Genomic DNA, 16,454 nt, shown 5'->3' on the forward strand with positions numbered 1-16,454 from the left:
TTTCAAACTTCCCGACAAACTTAAAGATGAGGCCAAAACCCAGTCTATCTTCAACAAAATATCTAGTTCCAACGATTCTGCGTACATTCACATCAGCAGACAACTGGCATCCTGTGTGTCCACAATCATCCCTAAACTCTCAATCCTGTTGCAGCAATAACCACACTCTGTCGTGTCATTAATAACATCAACTGGGAAAAGGTGTTTTGGAAAAAACACTCATCATCTGATCCTTCACTATCAAATGTATAAAAACTCTTTGAATAATTTTTGAAGCATTTCTACATCCATGACATCTACATTCCTGAATCAAAAAATAACTTGGGAGGACAAACCAAGCCCTCCCTTTCATAAGGAAAAACCCCACACCCAGACCTGCCTATTAGGATTAATACATTATTATACACCTGACACAAACATTGTAATTAAAACCTATTACTTCTAAAACGTTAATCACATTTCTACCCAAAATCAGTTACTTTGGCTTTTAACAAGAAAACAAACCAATCTGATGTCAATTATAGATTTAATTTGTAAATGAAAACCAAATTAAAGTTGTCAGTAATTAAAGTTTTACAAGCATTACAAACTCAAATACGTGGCTTTTATGTAACCATAAAAATAACAATGTATACAGAGTAAGAAGTGTTTCCTACCAGCCCTGAAATAAAGGATTGTTTCTCTAGAAGCAAAGATCCCTGGGCTATGCTGGTTACTTCACAAAACCAGGGTCTGGGTTTGGGTCCAAATCATCATCTGATCTGGTCATATTATCTAATCATAATCTGATCAGGCATTTTTATACCTACAAAGAATTATGACCTTCTTCTTGAAACAAAAAATGGATCATGCAACAACTGGATTTTCAAAGGAAAACCATCACCCATTGCGGTTTTCACAGATTTACCAATGACTTAGGGCTACGCATCTGCCATGAAGTGTCCCAGAAATGCTCACTTGTCTCTTGGAAAGGGACTCTGACTTTGGAGTCCTCAACAGACTGGTCGCTGAACAGAAAAATCCAGGGGGAAACCCCCTTACAGGGATCAGCCCAAACTTTTTACTTCCTCTTCAGAGCTGGAAATATTCGAGTTTGGAAAGTCCCCCAACAGAACGGTATTTGCAACCCCGCAATCCGGCCTCCGCTATAAACTGGGACAAGGAGCAGCCTGCCCACGGTGATGAGGAGGGTGAGGAGGGGCAGATGAGGATGCGGACCGGTCCAGGACCTCTGGTCCAGGACCTCTGGAGCCCGCTAGGCTAGCGAGGGGCACCGCCGGCACGCACCGTGGGCATTTACAACACACCCAGCCACCACGTCGCGGGCCCACAGCAGAGCTTCGCGCTCACCCTTGCAGGTGGCACTACAGAGCCACCGAGGAGGCACGGGCATTTCATTGAAGATTGAAATGAGAGTGAAGCAAGGAGCCTGCGGTAGTGCAGCTGCCAAAGCCAGTTGTGTGTGCGGTGGTGGCGGTGGTGGTGGTGGTGGTGGTGGTGGTGGTGGTGGTGAGGCAGAGGGGGGATCCACACCTCACGGGGCCTCAGGGATGGGGAGAGGGGGGGCCGCGATGGTCAAGTGCAATGCAGAAGAGGAAAGGATGCGAGAAGCACAGTCCAGGCTAGACAGGGCCTGGCCTGGGAGAGAAAGGAAGTGGACGAGACTGAAGCGGTCTGGGCCGGAGGGGAAGCGGGGAGAACGGGCCCGGGAGAAGCTGCAGGATGGGACGGAGGAATTCGAGGCTGAAGGAAAGGGTGGAGGCCGCCAGACAGAAGCAAGGGGCCGGGCTGGGAGATAAGCGAGGGCGGGGCCAAGTGGAAAACGAGGGGCGGGGTTCAGGGGGGAAAGTGAGGGGGCGAACCTAGGGGAGAAGGAGGGGGCGGGGCCAGGAGGAAAGGGGCGAGGGGGCACCGAGGGGGCGGCGGGCGGGAGACGCGTCCCGGCAGGTAGGGGAGAGGCAGGGGAGCCAGGAGGTGGGAAGGCGGTGCGGAGAGAGGGGCGGGGCCCGCAGGGAAAGGCGAGGGGCAGGTGAGGGGACCGGGAAGAGAGGGGAGGAAGGGGAACGAGAAGCGGGAGGCGGGCTCAGGAGCGGAGAAGCGGGGGGACCCCGGGGCGGCGGGGAGGAGGGGGCCGAGGAGGAGGGAGGGGGTGAAGCGAGGGGGCGGGGCCGGGAGGGGAGACCCGAGGGGGCAGGTGGGGGAAGGAGGGCAGCGAGCAGGCAGCCGGGAGGCGGGTGAGCCGCGAAGGGGCGGGGCCGGCGAGAAGCGAGGGGGCGGGGCCGGAGGGAGCGGCGAGGGGCACTCGCCGAGGGGGGTGACGAGGTCCTGGGACAACGGCCGACGTGGGGGAGGGCCACTCCCGCGGGGCGCTCTGCGGGAAATGCCGGGGCGGCCGAGGGGCCGTGCGGGTGCGGAGGGCGCTGTGGGGGCGGCGTGGGCCTCCCGCCCGCCGTACCTGTCAGACGGATCTTGATGCTGGAGCCGTTCCTGCGCGTCCCGGGGTTCGACATCTCCCGCCAACGATCGGGTAGCCGGGGATCCAGCGCCGCCGCCGCCCCCCGGCCCGGCCCGGCCCGGCCCCGCCGCCGCCGCCGCCTCAAGGTTACGGCTCCGGGCTGGGCGCCGGGGTCCGAGCCGGGACACCAACTCCGCGGCCCAGGCGTCCGGGCGGCGGGCGGATGCTCGAGCCGGGAGATCCGCGCTGGACCCGGCGCCTCTGACCGTGGCTCGCTCCCAGCCCAGCCCAGTCCGGAGCCGCCGCCGCCTCCACCACCTCTGAGCCGGACGCCTGCCGCCCTCGCCGCTTCCGCCGCCGCCACCGCCGCCGCCGCCGCCGCCGCCTCCCCGAGCCGCGCGCGCTCTCGCTGCCGTGCCGGCCCGGCCCGCGCGCGCCCCGCTGTGCGCCCCCGCGCCTGCGAGCGTGCGCGCCCCCGTGGGGCACGTCGGGGCGGGGCGGGGCGCGCCGCGCGGTTGCGTTGCCCGTCCCGCCTCGGGCGCGCGGGGTCCCTCTCCCGGGGCCCGGCTTCCTGCTTCCTCCGGGTGCGGGCGGCCTCCCTGGGGTCCTGGAGGAGGCGGTCAGGCTCCGGGAGCGGAGCGCACCCCGCAACCCCGCGCCCGGAGGCCAGTGCACGGCCGCTGGCCACGAGCACCAGAGGTGCCCCGAGGCGGGCGGGACGGCGGCCCCGCGCGCGGCCGCCCTGGATCTGCGCCACCTTCTCCGCGGGGACCTGCCTACAGGTGCGGACGTTGAGGTTCGGAGAGCCGCGTTGATTTTCCAGGTCCCTGACTCAGGGCTCTGGGCTCCTGATAGTTATTGAAGAGGGGGTTACATGAACCCGTGGCCTGTTACTGCACTAAGCACCTTGCACGAATAGACAACACCTTTTTAAATTTTGTGTTTTATTTTAGTGGAGAGCCTTTAGATAACGCAATTTCAAGGGATGACTTCCGCAAGAGACACAGTCCTCTCTAGGTGTGTTCTCTGCAACTAGTGCTCTCCATGGACCCGTAACAAAGTTGCTAGAATCACAGGAACCAGGTGAACAACATTCGAGAGAATGAAGTGGAGGGGGTAGATGTTTCTTGATATCCTGTCCGCATACAGTTTAAACAAAAAAGCAGTTTTACAGCCAGCGTTTCCCCGTCTTCTGCTTATGTGTCCCTTCCTCCCAGAGTTGCAGGATAAAGCTAAAAGCTCTGATACTTTATCCAGCAAACCAACTTCACTCTGTTAACCTTTATAGAAAGGAAATAATATGCTAATAAAGAGGAAAAGCTGAGTTTGAGTATCAAACTTGTCTTTGACCAACTGCCTAATTCTTCCAATGCCTTTATTTGGTGTGTGTCCTAAGGAAGCCAGGTTCTGAGCCATTGCTGCCACCCACTGCAGCTGTGGGCCTTTTCTGGGTGGCAGTCCAGCACCCTGGCATGCCTGCCTACCTGAGCCTGAGTCCTGTAAAAACAGTCTCTCCTGGGCTGGATTCAAGGCTTCTTTGAACTTCAATCTATTAACTAAAGGACGGCCTACGGCATTTCTCTGGCCCTTTGCAGCTCAGACTTTCAATGAGTCTAGTGAAATACCAAAGAATACAAGCTATGTTTAAGCAGCAGAGCAGTAGATCCAGAATCCAGCTCTGTTTCCCTAAGAGTGAGTCTCAGTCTGAAAAACATCCATTCGAATTTCTGATACCCTCAAGAAATTCCCATTCTTCTCTCAGTCCAGGTAGTATTTCCCTCTCCTCTTTCTCCCCATATTCAAGTATCTTCTCTCTAAACCGGACTAAACATCTCTCTGGCCCCTGTTCTGATAACCAGCTGTCTTCCTGACCTAAAAACTTTTAGTCTATTAACCTGTCTTCTTACCTGCCTAGACTTCTGTACTTTCCTTTGCTTGATTATTTCTTCAACACCCGAGTCAGGAGGTCACTTCTGGAAGTTACCGAAAGGCATTTCAGTTTACTCATTAACAAGTAATTGCTGTTGTCATTTAACAGGTACATCTAACAGTGTCTTTCAACACAACCGTCACAAGTAGGACCTCCCTAAATGAAAGCCAATGTTTTATTCACCAGCAAACACGGGCCACCTACTATGCAACGAGAGGCAAGGAACACAAATAAGTCATAGCGACAGCATTTCGGAAGCTCAGTTTGCTGGGTGAAACAGACACGAACAGCTGACAATGATACAGTGATGGAGATGTGTACAGAGGGCTAGAACATAGACTGCAGGACGATTCTGCCTGGGAGCAGAGATACGGGCAGATCTGAGACGATTCAAAGAAGACCTGGTCTAGGACATAAAGGCAGAGTTCAAGTTTGTTGGGCAAAGAGGCGGGGAAGGGCACTGTGAACAAGAGGGAAGAGCTTATACACCTCCGTCCCTACACCTTAACTCTATTGAAAATTAGAATTTTGTGCTAAGGTTGTGGGCCAGCCCTTACATCGAACTTAAGGTGTATCTTCACATCCTTTCATCATGTATCAGATTTATCAAAAATACGATCTTTTTTCTTTTTAATCCTCACCGGAGGATATTTTTCTTTTGAGTTTTAGAGAGAGTGGGAGGGAGAGATGGAGAAACATTGTGTGAGAGAGGCACATGGATTGATTCCCTCCCACACGCACGGTCTCATAGCTCCTAGATTAAGAATTCCTAATCTAAAGGAAATGATCAAGCAAATTACATTGGGAATGTTCCATATGTTCGTTTGGGAGCCAGCACATCAGTCGCCGCCTTTGAAGACAGTGGGTATGCTGGGAAGAGGACAGCTCTGACCCACCCAGACCCACACTCCACCCCAGCTCTATCACGTTACCAGCCGCACTAGGGCAAGTTAATTAAATTCTCCAGGCCTCACTGTAAAAATGGAGATAATGCCTCTCACCCAAAGTTTAAAATAAATCATGGATTTATTTAAATTCTTCCTTTAACTGAAATCACGGGTTTCAATGAAACCATGGACACAGACTCAGCAGGCACTCAGTAAGTGATAGCTCTTACTAGTACCAGTGAAAGGTGCGTGCTAGTCTTTGCGGAAACCTGCTAGTGCTATGACTAGGGCCACGGTCGGCAAACTGCGGCTCGCGAGCCACATGCGGCTCTTTGGCCTCTTGAGTGTGGCTCTTCCACAAAATACCACGGCCTGGGCGAGTCTATTTTGAAGAAGTGGCGTTAGAAGAAGTTTAAGTTTAAAAAATTTGGCTCTCAAAAGAAATTTCAATTGTTGTACTGTTGATATCTGGCTCTGTTGACTAATGAGTTTGCCGACCATTGGACTAGGGGAATCTGTTCGGGATGTCGTGCAGACCGTCCCTGGTGGGAGTGGATGGCTGTAACAAATACCTCTTGAGAGCACATTGCTCTACCTGAGCTGGTGCCTGGGCGGCCAGTGGCTAGATCAGATTAGCCTTTAAGGTCTTTTCTAGATGGAGAATCTAGGCTTTTTTTGCTCTTCACCTGAGCATCAAGTTTTCCAAACAATTGGATGTACAAAATTGTGATTAATGAGCACACTTATTTATTCTTTTATGTCTGGAAGCCTTTAGGATCATCCTCTTAACTTACAACCTAAACTTAATACTACCAATACGCAAGTCTTACGATAGTATTATCATTGGTAGGGTTTATTACTTGGGTTTTTTAAATTGAACATTTTATTGAGATAATTGTAGATTCACATGCAGTTGTAAGAAATAGCCCTAGCGGGTTTGGCTCAGTGGATAGAGTGTCAGCCTGAGGACTGAAGGGCCCTAGGTTCGATTCCAGTCAAGGGTATGTACCTCGGTTGCAGGCTCAATGCAGAAAGCAACTGATTGATGTGTCTCTCTTATATCGATGTTTCTCTTTCTCTCCTCCCTCCATTCCTTCTATTCTCTCTCTGAAAAGCAATGGAAAAAATATCCTTGGGTGAGGATTAACAAATAAATAATAAATACAAACAAATAAATAAAATTAAAAAAAATAATACCAAGATATCCCTTGCCCAGTTTCTCCCAATGATAACAAATTTGCAACACTGTAGTATAATATAACAACCAAAATACTGACATTGATGCAATCCAATGAGATTCAGATTTCCCCAGTTTTACTGTACTGATGTGTGCGTGTGTGTGTGTTTATTAAGTTCTGCAGTTTTAACACCTGTGTAGGTTCAAGTATCCACCACCACACTACAAATACTGAACAGTCCCAACACCACATGAATCGCTCACGTTTAGAACCGTACCTTTTGCCCCACCCTCAAGACCTGGCAACCACTAATCTGTCCTCCACTACTAAAACGTTGTCAGTTCAAAAATGTTTTATATATATATATATGGAATCATACAGGATGTAAATCTTTTGGGAAATGGCATAATTCCCTAGAAAGTCATGCAAGTTGTTACATGTATCAGCAGTCCATTCCTTTTTATTACTAAGCAGTATTCCATAGCATGGACGTATAAGTTTGCTTAACCATTCACCCTTTGAAGGACACCTGGGCTAACTCCAGTTTCTGGCTATTACAAATAAACTACTATGAATATTCGTGTACAGGTTTTGGTGCGAACATAAGTTTTCCATTTCTCTGGGATAAATGCCCAAGAGTGCAATTGCTGAGTCATATTGAGAATTACATGTTTAGTTTTATAAGAAACTGCCGAACTCTCTTCCAGAGTGGCCATAGCCTTTTACTCTTCTCCCAGCGACGTTTCTCAGCATCCTTGCCAGTATCCGGTGTTGTCACTATTATTCCCTCTCACCAGCCTGGTAAGTGTGTAGTTGTTGTGTCTTACGGCTGTGGAATTATTTGAGGGGTAGGTTATTTCTTCCAATATATGCAGGCAGGTAATTAGGGACAACTCTAGAAAAATAGTCTTTCTTTAGTCTTTTTAAATTTATTATTTTATTTTTTTTTTAGCAGAACCGGTTTAATTGAGAGCATCCATGTGCAGAGCCCCGTATGGCCATACGCCAGGTGGGCAGCGGGGATGTGCTCCCCGCCACAGGAACGTCAGGAATCCATCGCGTGCCGGGAAGAACTCTTTAGTCTCTTTTCTTAAAGTCTTTCTTTAAAGATCCTCGTTGAACCCCACAGTCTATGTTCAGATCCTCGTTGAACCCCACAGTCTATGGTCATCAGTGAAAATGAGAAAATTACTGAACTGCTATTATTGATTAAAAATGTAATTTTGTTTAGAGAACAGTTCTCACTTAGATGAGCAGTGTTTTAAACAATTAAATTTATTATCCTAATAAAGTAATTAAGATATAATCAAGAATATAATCAGATCAATTGAAAAAATTCAGACGTGACCATTTTATTGTAAATAAACAAAGGAGATCCCGGCTGGTTGAGCATTGTCCCATGCACCAAAGAGGTCACTGGTTCGATTCCCGGTCAGGGTGATTCCAGGTTGTGGGCTCAATCCAGGTGAGGCGGGAGGGGTCGTGCCAGAGGCAGCCAATTGATGTTTCTCTCTATGTTTCTATCTCTCTCTCCCTCTCCCTTTATCTCTCTCTAAAAATATATATATATATTTTAAAATAAACAAAGGAGATATCCAGGCTTACGCCAAGATTTTACAATTTTTATTCGTTCAGAAAAATAAGATAAAAATTTCTCAAAAATTTTATACCTCATTTATAATATACTAGAGGCCCGTTGCATGAAATTCGTGCATGGAGGGGGGTGTCCCTCAGCCCAGCCTGCACCCTCTCCAATCTGGGACCCCTCGAGGGATGTCTGACTCTCACAATTCAGGACTGCTGGATCCCAAATGCTCGCCTGCCTGCCTTCCTGATTGCCCCTAAATTGCTTCTGCCTGCCAGCCTGATCATCCCCTAACCACTCCCATGCCAGCCTGATTGATGTCTAACTGCTCCCCTGCCAGCCTATTTGCCCCCAACTTCCCTCCTCTGCCAGCCTGGTCACTCCTAACTGCCATCCCCTGCAGGGTTGATTGCCTCCAACTGCCCTCCCTTGCAGGCCTGGTGCCTCCCAACTGTCCTCCCCTGCTGGCCATCTTGTGGTGGCCATCTTGTGTCCACATGGGGGCAGGATCTTTGACCACATATGGGCAGCTATCTTGATCTTGTTTGTTGGAATGATGGTCAATCTTCATATTACTCTTTTATTAGATAGGATAGAGGCCTGGTGCACAGGTGGGGACCAGCTGGTTTTCCCTGAAGGGTGTCCTGGATCAGGGTGGGGTTCCCTTAGGGTATGGAGAGGCCTGGGCGAGGGGCCTATGGTGGTTTGCAGGCCAGCCACGCCCCTGGTGACCCAAGCAGAGGCCCTGGTATCTGGAATTTATTTACTTTCTACAATTGAAACTTTGTAGCCTGGAGCGGAGCCAAGCCTCCTGCTAATCTGTGGCTGCAGCCATTTCTATAATTGAAACTTTGTATCCTTGAGTGGAGGCCTGGGCCCGCCAGAATGTGTGGAAAGCTTGGCTTCTTCTGTTGCTTGAGAAACCCAATGGTAGCCATCTTGGCTGGGGTTAATTTGCATACTCGCCCTGATTGGCTGGTGGGCTTGGCTTGGCTGGTGGGCATGGCTTGTGTAGCGGAGTGATGGTTAATTTGCATATTACCTTCTTATTAGAGAGGATAAGCAATGATAACCAGGGAAGTCAACACATCAGAGAAAATTCCAAGTGAGACCCTGAGTCGCTGTTTATTGGCTAAATATTTTTGGTAGTTTGGGGGCAGCGTTGGAGGAAACTCTGTTACATGCCAGAGCAGCAGTGTCGCCTGGTTAGAAATGCAGATTCTGAGTTACCGCCCAGACTCAGCGCATCAGAAATTCAGGAGGTGGGCCCACACGCTGTGGAACACGCCTCCAGGTGATTCTGATGCAGGCTTCTGTCTGAGAACCCCTCTGGAAGGCATACGGTTTCCTTCCTATTGTCCTAAGGAAAAGAGCAGCGATGTACAAAGCACAGAGCAAAGGTATTTTGGCCAGGATGTTAAAAACAACTCGAGGTAACTTAAGCACAAATGGGATCTATGAGGAGAACTTCAGTGGACCATAGCATCCTTGCTAGATTTTATGATAGAGATGGGGCCGTGATCAACACATTTGAACAGCCAAGGAGCAGACGCTTTTATCAGAAACAGTATGGCCAGGAGGCCACCCCTGCTCTCCTAGGAATTAATGCCATCTGTCCTGTCACCTTAGAGTCACTCTCTCAAGACTGAAAGCTCTGGGAGGAGTTCCCCATCGGCTGAGTGTAGTCCAGGCCCCAGGCCCTGACTGCCTGGGGACAGCAGGAAGGAAAGATGAAGCCCCTTTTATTTTTGTGGTGGGAACTGGGGCCCTGCCTCCTGCCCAAACTACGCATAGTAGGGCTTTCTCCGTAATAGGGAGAACTGAACTGTCCTGAAATGATGAATGTCTGTCTCAGGGATGTGATGAGGGAAGGAGGGCAGCAGATTAACATTTCCTATAATTTGATTAAACGGATTCCAATAATTTAGAGTTCAGGTTTGGTTCCCCAAGGTCACACTGGCTTGAACATGATGATGGAGGCAGCTTAACGAGAGGGAAGACGGAAGGAAGTCTGTGATTGAAAACAAACTGGAAAATTCACGAATCACACATTCTTGCACTAATTACCCAAAAAGAGCTGCAGTAAGTGCCCAACTGTGGCAAACATTAGCCATACTTTCTGCTGGCAGGGAGGTGACCCAACCCCCCAGTCCTGCAGATGCGCTGGACCCGTAACCGAATCACGCTCTATGCATTCTGCCCAGTGTTTAAATCGAACTCATCTTTCCGCTGAGATCCGGCGAGGCTGTTATCTTACCCTGATTGTGCAAAAATAGAAACAAGAGCAGATGAAAGTGACAAAGATTCCCCTCGTACCAAAAGGGGTGGGAGCTGTACCTCATTACTTAAAGGCATGACTCTAAACAAATTAAGTTAATTTGGGGTTCTGGTTTGTGTGAGAAAGGGCTGCTATATAATTATTAGCTTCTATTCCTACTCAGTGAACATGATACAGATTTTCAAGGATAGCGATCTCAGATCCAGGCTTATCCGTTTTTTGGTGCCTGTCACGGCAGTGTGGTGTGCACAAAGCTAACACTTTGTCCATCTGTCTGTCTCTGCAGTGTGCATCCATCTCCTATCTGCCCAGGATCTCCCCAGGTGAATGGGGCTTAGGCCACAAAACAGCTTTAAGACTTCAATTTTTTCCTTCCCAGGAACAAACTTTTAGAAAACAGTTTTTCATTTGTATGCACCAATTTATACGTTCACTTTTTCCTCCTTATTGTACTGTAGAGTATTAAGCAAACATTTATTAATACATTAATGTGCAAAGACATTTTATTTGCTATTGAAACATTTTTATTGTGAAATGTGACACATTTCCAGGAAAGTGAAACTCCTGTGCATTCATCACGAGGTGAAGAGATAAAGCATTGCCAGGCTCCGGGAGGCGCTCGCATCAACTCCCCTGATCCCAATCGCTGCCGCCGCCTCCCCAGGTACCACTCTCCTGGGTGAATCCTTAAGCATACAGTTTTCTTTTGCCTGTTTTTGAACTTTCTATAAATGGAAACACGCATTATGTACTATTCTGCATTTCTTTTTAAAAAAAATAATTATTCAACATTATGTTTTTGAGTTTCATCCATATTTTGGGGTTGTTGCTATAACTTATTTATTTGTATTGTTTGTATAATATTCTATTGTGTGACAATATGTCTATTTATCCACTCATGGACATTTCAATTATTCCAATTTTGGGCTAATTATAAACATTATGATAAACTGCATTTCCTGATTACCACTAAGCCTTATATTACCGCTAATTTTATATCTCATAAGGCAGCCCCCAACCTTTGCTTTTTAAAAGGGTTAGACAGCTTTCTCGACAAGCCACATCTATTTCCACTGTGAGTTTTCATCTTAGGTTGTCACTTAGAGGTGTAATAAATTTAGACATTACAATTTGCTCAAGAGCAAAGTCGGTGAGCACAGGACAGTGACTAAGGTATATTAGAAGTTTGGGGTGTTGTTGTTTTTTTAATCCATTTTTCTATGGGATTTTTTTGCCTATCTTACTGATTTATAGGCATTCTTTATGTTGTTTGGATAAGACCTCTTTTTCAGTTTTCTTTTTTCGTATTGTTTTATTGTGGCAAGATACAGATAAACATAAAGCTGACCATCTTAACCACTTAAATGTAAAGTCAGTGGTATTAAATACATTCAGAATGTTGTGCTACATAACCAGAGCACCATTCATCTCCAAACTCTTTTGATTTTGTAAAACTGAAACTCTGTACCCATTAAACAATAACTCCCCATTCCTCACCTCCCCCCAGCCCCTGGCAATCTCCATTCTACACTCTGTTCCTGTGAATTTGTTTATGTGAGCTATCTATAATAATAAAAGCATAATATGCTAATTAGACTGGATGTCCTTCAGGGCTGGGAGGGAAACCCAGGTCCCAGGTGCCAGAGGCAAGCCAGTGTCAGCAGCCAGGGGAAGGAAGGCCTACTCTTGCATGAATTTCATGCATCAGGCCCTAATCTTATATAAGTATGATCATATAATAGTTTTCTTTTTATGACTGGCCTGTTTCACCTAACATAATGGCCTCACGGTTCATCTACTTTATAAACTGTGTCAGAATTCCCTTCCTTCTTAAGGCTGAATTGCATCGATAGGGCACACTCTGCTTATTTATTCATCCGCCGATAGACACTTAGGGTGCTTCCATCTTTTAGCTACTATGAATAATGCTGCTATGAACATTGGTGTACAAATGTCTCTTCAAGACCCTGCCTTCAGTTCTTTTGGGTATATGCCCAGAAGTGAAATTGCTGGAGCATGTGGTAATTCTATTTTTGATTTTTGAGGAACATCCATACTCTTTCATAGTAGCTGCACCATTTTACCTTCCCATCCACAGTGCATGCACAAGAGTTCCAATTTCTCCACATCCTTGCCATCACTTGTTTTCTGTTTTGTTTATTTGTGGGTATTTTTTTTTTGACAGTTGCCACTTTAGTGGGTGTGAAGTGCTAACTCACTGTAGTTTTTATTTGCATTTCCTTAATGACTAATGATGTTCAGCACATTTCCATGTGCCTGTTGGCCATGTGTATAGCTTCTTTGGAGAAAAGTCGAGTAAAGTCCTCTGCCCATTTTTGAATTGGGTTGTCTGGCAAGGAATTTTAGAAGTCAGTTAGGGCCCTAGCCGGTTTGTCTCAGTGGATAGAGAGTCAGCCTGCGGACTCAAGGGTCCCAGGTTCGATTCCAGTTAAGGGCATGTACCTTGGTTGCGGGCACATACTCAGTAGGGAGTGTGCAGGAGGCAGCTGATTGATGTTTCTAACTCTCTATCCCTCTCCCTTCCTCTCTGTAAAAAAATCAATAAAATATATTAAAAGAAAAAAAGTCGGTTAGGTATGGCCCCTGCATTCTGTGGCTCACATCTAGTCATGGCAACAGCACATACGCAAGTCATTCCAACAATGCGCACATGGGGCAGGAGAGCCGACGGAAGGCTTCCCTTCCTCGTGGACACCAACCTGCTCTTGGTGTCGGTGAACAAAGGGAAGAGTTCAACAGCTCCACCTGGAAGCTTGCTGAGCACTTCTGCTCCATATCTTATGCAGCAAATTCCTGAAGAGGCGCAAAAATTAGCAGCGATTAGTTTACGAGTATCACCAATTTACATTTACTTGGGACAGATGGTTGGTAATTCTATATCTCATAAGGCAGCCCCCCAACCTTTGCTGTTTAAAAGGGTTAGACAGTTTTCTCGACAAGCCACATCTATTTCCACTGTGAGTTTTCATCTTAGGTTGTCACTTAGAGGTGTAATAAATTTAGACATTGCAGTTTGCTCAAGAGCAAAGTCGGTGAGCACAGGACAGGGCTACCATGCTTCAAATAAGTGAGAGTCCTTGATTAAATGGGAAATGTTTTATTTTCACTAAGGAAAGTACTCGCTGCAAAGAAGAAAGACTGTACTTATTACCATGGAATTTATGAGTTATGGCTGGATTCTCAACTCGATGAAAATCAAAAGACTTGAATGTTCATTGTTATTCTAAGTAAACCACATCGCATCTGAATGAAATATGTTGATAATGATGGGCTGGTCTTAGGAGAATGCTTCCCTTGGAAAAGGGGAACATCTCATTAGAGCTGTTTCACGAAACCCATGGGACAGCTCATCCGTCCCCTGGAGGAGTTTCCCCTCCCTGTGCGATCCTTTGCAGAATGAGTCCTATGTAAGTGGGAGGGGGAAGGGGTGTCAGGAGCTGGGTGCCAACAATGAATCACCCAGGAAAGTTAGGAGCCTGCCAGTTGCCTGGAATACGTTATCTGGGTGGCACTAGGTTGTTTTGCCAAAGAGTTATTTCTCCTCTTACCAGGGAGAGGTGGCCTGAAAGTTCAAATGAGAGTTGCCGCCTTGACCTTACATCACTCAGATTAGAAAATTCCTGGGGTTCTGACAGGAGAAGCGAAACTACACGTAGAAAGCCGGATGTATGGCGTGGGCAGAGAGAAAGCTCGTGTCTCTGTATACCAGGGTTCTTAGGGTGGGTGCACTCCTTGGAAATCCTTCTAGAGAAGTCCCATAACACTGCTTTCAAGCTTCCTTTGGATTCTAATTTCTTTTCTTTTTTTCAGAGAGAGTGGAAGGGAGGGGAGAAACACACACACACACACACACACACACACACACACACACACACACACATCAACGTGAGAGAGACACATCAATTGGGTGCCTTCCACATGTGCCCAGGAGCGCAGGGATCAAGCCTCCAACTGAGGTACATGCCCTTGACAAGAATTGAACTCTGGACCCTTCAGTTCGAGTGTGGATGCTCCAGCCCCTGAACCAAACCGGCTAGGGCATGGATTCTGATTTCTTGATCACCCAAACGTTACTTTCCCCATCTTTCCTCAAACCTAGAGACATGCTATCAACTGTTTAACAATCATTTGTTTCCTTCCCCCAAAACGCAAAGGAACTAAAAGTCCAAGGCATATAAGATCCAGACTAAACCCCAGAGCAATGAATTCCCTGACAATTGCTGCCTTAGGGATACAGCCTGGAGCAGATGTGGCGTCCGCAGAATGGGCTGAAACACTCCCCTGTTTGCTGGCTCTGTGATGATCCTGGGTGATTCCCTTAAATCTCTGAGCTTCAATTTCTCCACCTATAAAATAGATGTAATATCAACATCAAACTGTCATTATGGGCATTACTAATATGGAAGATAATGTTCGTGTAAAAACACTTTGTAAGAGTGTCACATAAATGATCGTTCTTAATCTAGAGGCATTTCTATCTAAACCTGCAAGCTTCCAGAGAGGGACTTGTGTTTCCTTCATTTATTTACTCAACTGAATGCAGAGGTGGTGACCAGAACTTTATAAATGATAAAAGTTCCCATAATTTATACACACACACACACACACACACACACACTCACTCTTAAAGGTTTTCTAAGCAATCACATTTCTCAAACACGAGCAAATGAGGGTTATGGAATATTTTCCCATTTATGACTCACCCAGACTGAGTAAAAAGGTGTTGACTTTTGGGGTGGGGGGAGACTCACACACCGAAACACCTTTTTTATTACTGGTAACTCCCAAGACATTTGTCAGACTTTCATTGTATGTAGTTATGCTTTAGGAATGTAGGACTCAGATCCACAGCCATGCAATATATCATGGGATGATACAATTCTAATGTCTTTGACGGTTTTTTCATTTTTAATAATTATTAAAAAACTATCAATGACAAAATTTGACTCCCCTCTATTCAGTTTCCCAGCCAGAGGTTGGCAGTTCAGTGAAGAGACTCCATAATTTTTTCTATACATATACTGTCAGAAAATGGATGTTAATCTGATCTCATTCTTTTGTAGGTAACTTATTTTTTCTGTCTAGAAATTTTTAGGATCTTCTGTGTATTCTTGGTGTTCTGAAATTTCACAACATTGAATGTAGGAATTAACCTTTTCCTCATTTATTCTGATTGGCATTCAGTGAGTCCTTCAGCCTAGATATTCCTTCAATTCTGATAAACTTTCTTTTATGATTTCTTTGATTAATGTCTTTCCCTGTGTTTTCTCTTTTGTCTTTTTGGGAACTCCAGATACTCAGATAGTGGACTTCCCAAATTAATCTTCTGTCTTATTTTTCTCCCAACTTTATCTCTCTATAACTTTCTAGTCCATATTCTGAAAGATTTCCTTACCTTTATCTTCAGAATCTTCTCTTTCTTATTTTTTTTTCTGACATTCATTTAATTTCTGAGATTGTTCCTATCTTATAGCATCTTCTTGTGTTATGGCTACACTATCTATGTTCTCAAACCTGTTGAAAATATAAATTAGAGTTAACTCCCCTACCTTCTCTGAATTATATCTGTTTTTTCTGGGGATAGTTGTTTTATTCATCTTGGCCTTTCTCTTTTATCAGGCTGGTTTTCTTCTTGTGCCTGTTCATGCATATTTAATAATGGGAGTCTGGGTTAGTTTTTCTGGACAATGGGTTCAGGTTTCTTGCATACACACAGCTTATGCATTCCTATTAGGATTCCCCCATGGACAGATTTGCTAACTGGGTGTCCTATGTTTGTGCTAAAAGGTTTCTTGACTGGCAGCTGAGTATTAAAGATTAATAATTCTGATTCTTTTTTTTTTTGATTTTTTTTTTTATAGAGAGGAAGGGAGAGGGATAGAAAGCTAGAAACATCGATGAGAGAGAAACATCGATCAGCTGCTTCCTGCACACCCCCTACTGGGGATGTGCCCGCAACCAAGGTACATGCCCTTGACTGGAATCGAACCTGGGACCTTGCAGTCCGCAGGCCGACGCTCTATCCATTGAGCCAAACCTGTTTCGGCAGTCATTCTGATTCTTGATCTGTTGTATGTGACTTGTTTTTACTTTCTGGACATTTGTAAGCTCTTTTCTTTT

The 16,454-nt window shown here is 46.3% G+C and overlaps 1 protein-coding gene across 3 annotated transcripts in view; it reads right to left on the reverse strand.

The window, feature by feature from the left end:
* Window positions 1-2,835, reverse strand: part of SMURF1 (SMAD specific E3 ubiquitin protein ligase 1) — an 83,312-nt gene extending 80,477 nt beyond the window's left edge. For all 3 annotated transcript variants that reach the window (XM_028149172.2, XM_028149169.2, XM_028149157.2), the window contains exon 1: window positions 2,456-2,835. In XM_028149172.2, the coding sequence (XP_028004973.2) occupies window positions 2,456-2,510 (55 nt within the window). In that variant the 5' untranslated portion in view covers window positions 2,511-2,835. The remainder of the gene's footprint in view (window positions 1-2,455) is intronic.
* Window positions 2,836-16,454: the final 13,619 nt, after the last annotated feature.

Source organism: Eptesicus fuscus, chromosome 6 (genome assembly GCF_027574615.1).
Source record: "Eptesicus fuscus isolate TK198812 chromosome 6, DD_ASM_mEF_20220401, whole genome shotgun sequence".
In the NCBI taxonomy this organism is placed as follows: Eukaryota; Metazoa; Chordata; class Mammalia; order Chiroptera; family Vespertilionidae; genus Eptesicus; species Eptesicus fuscus.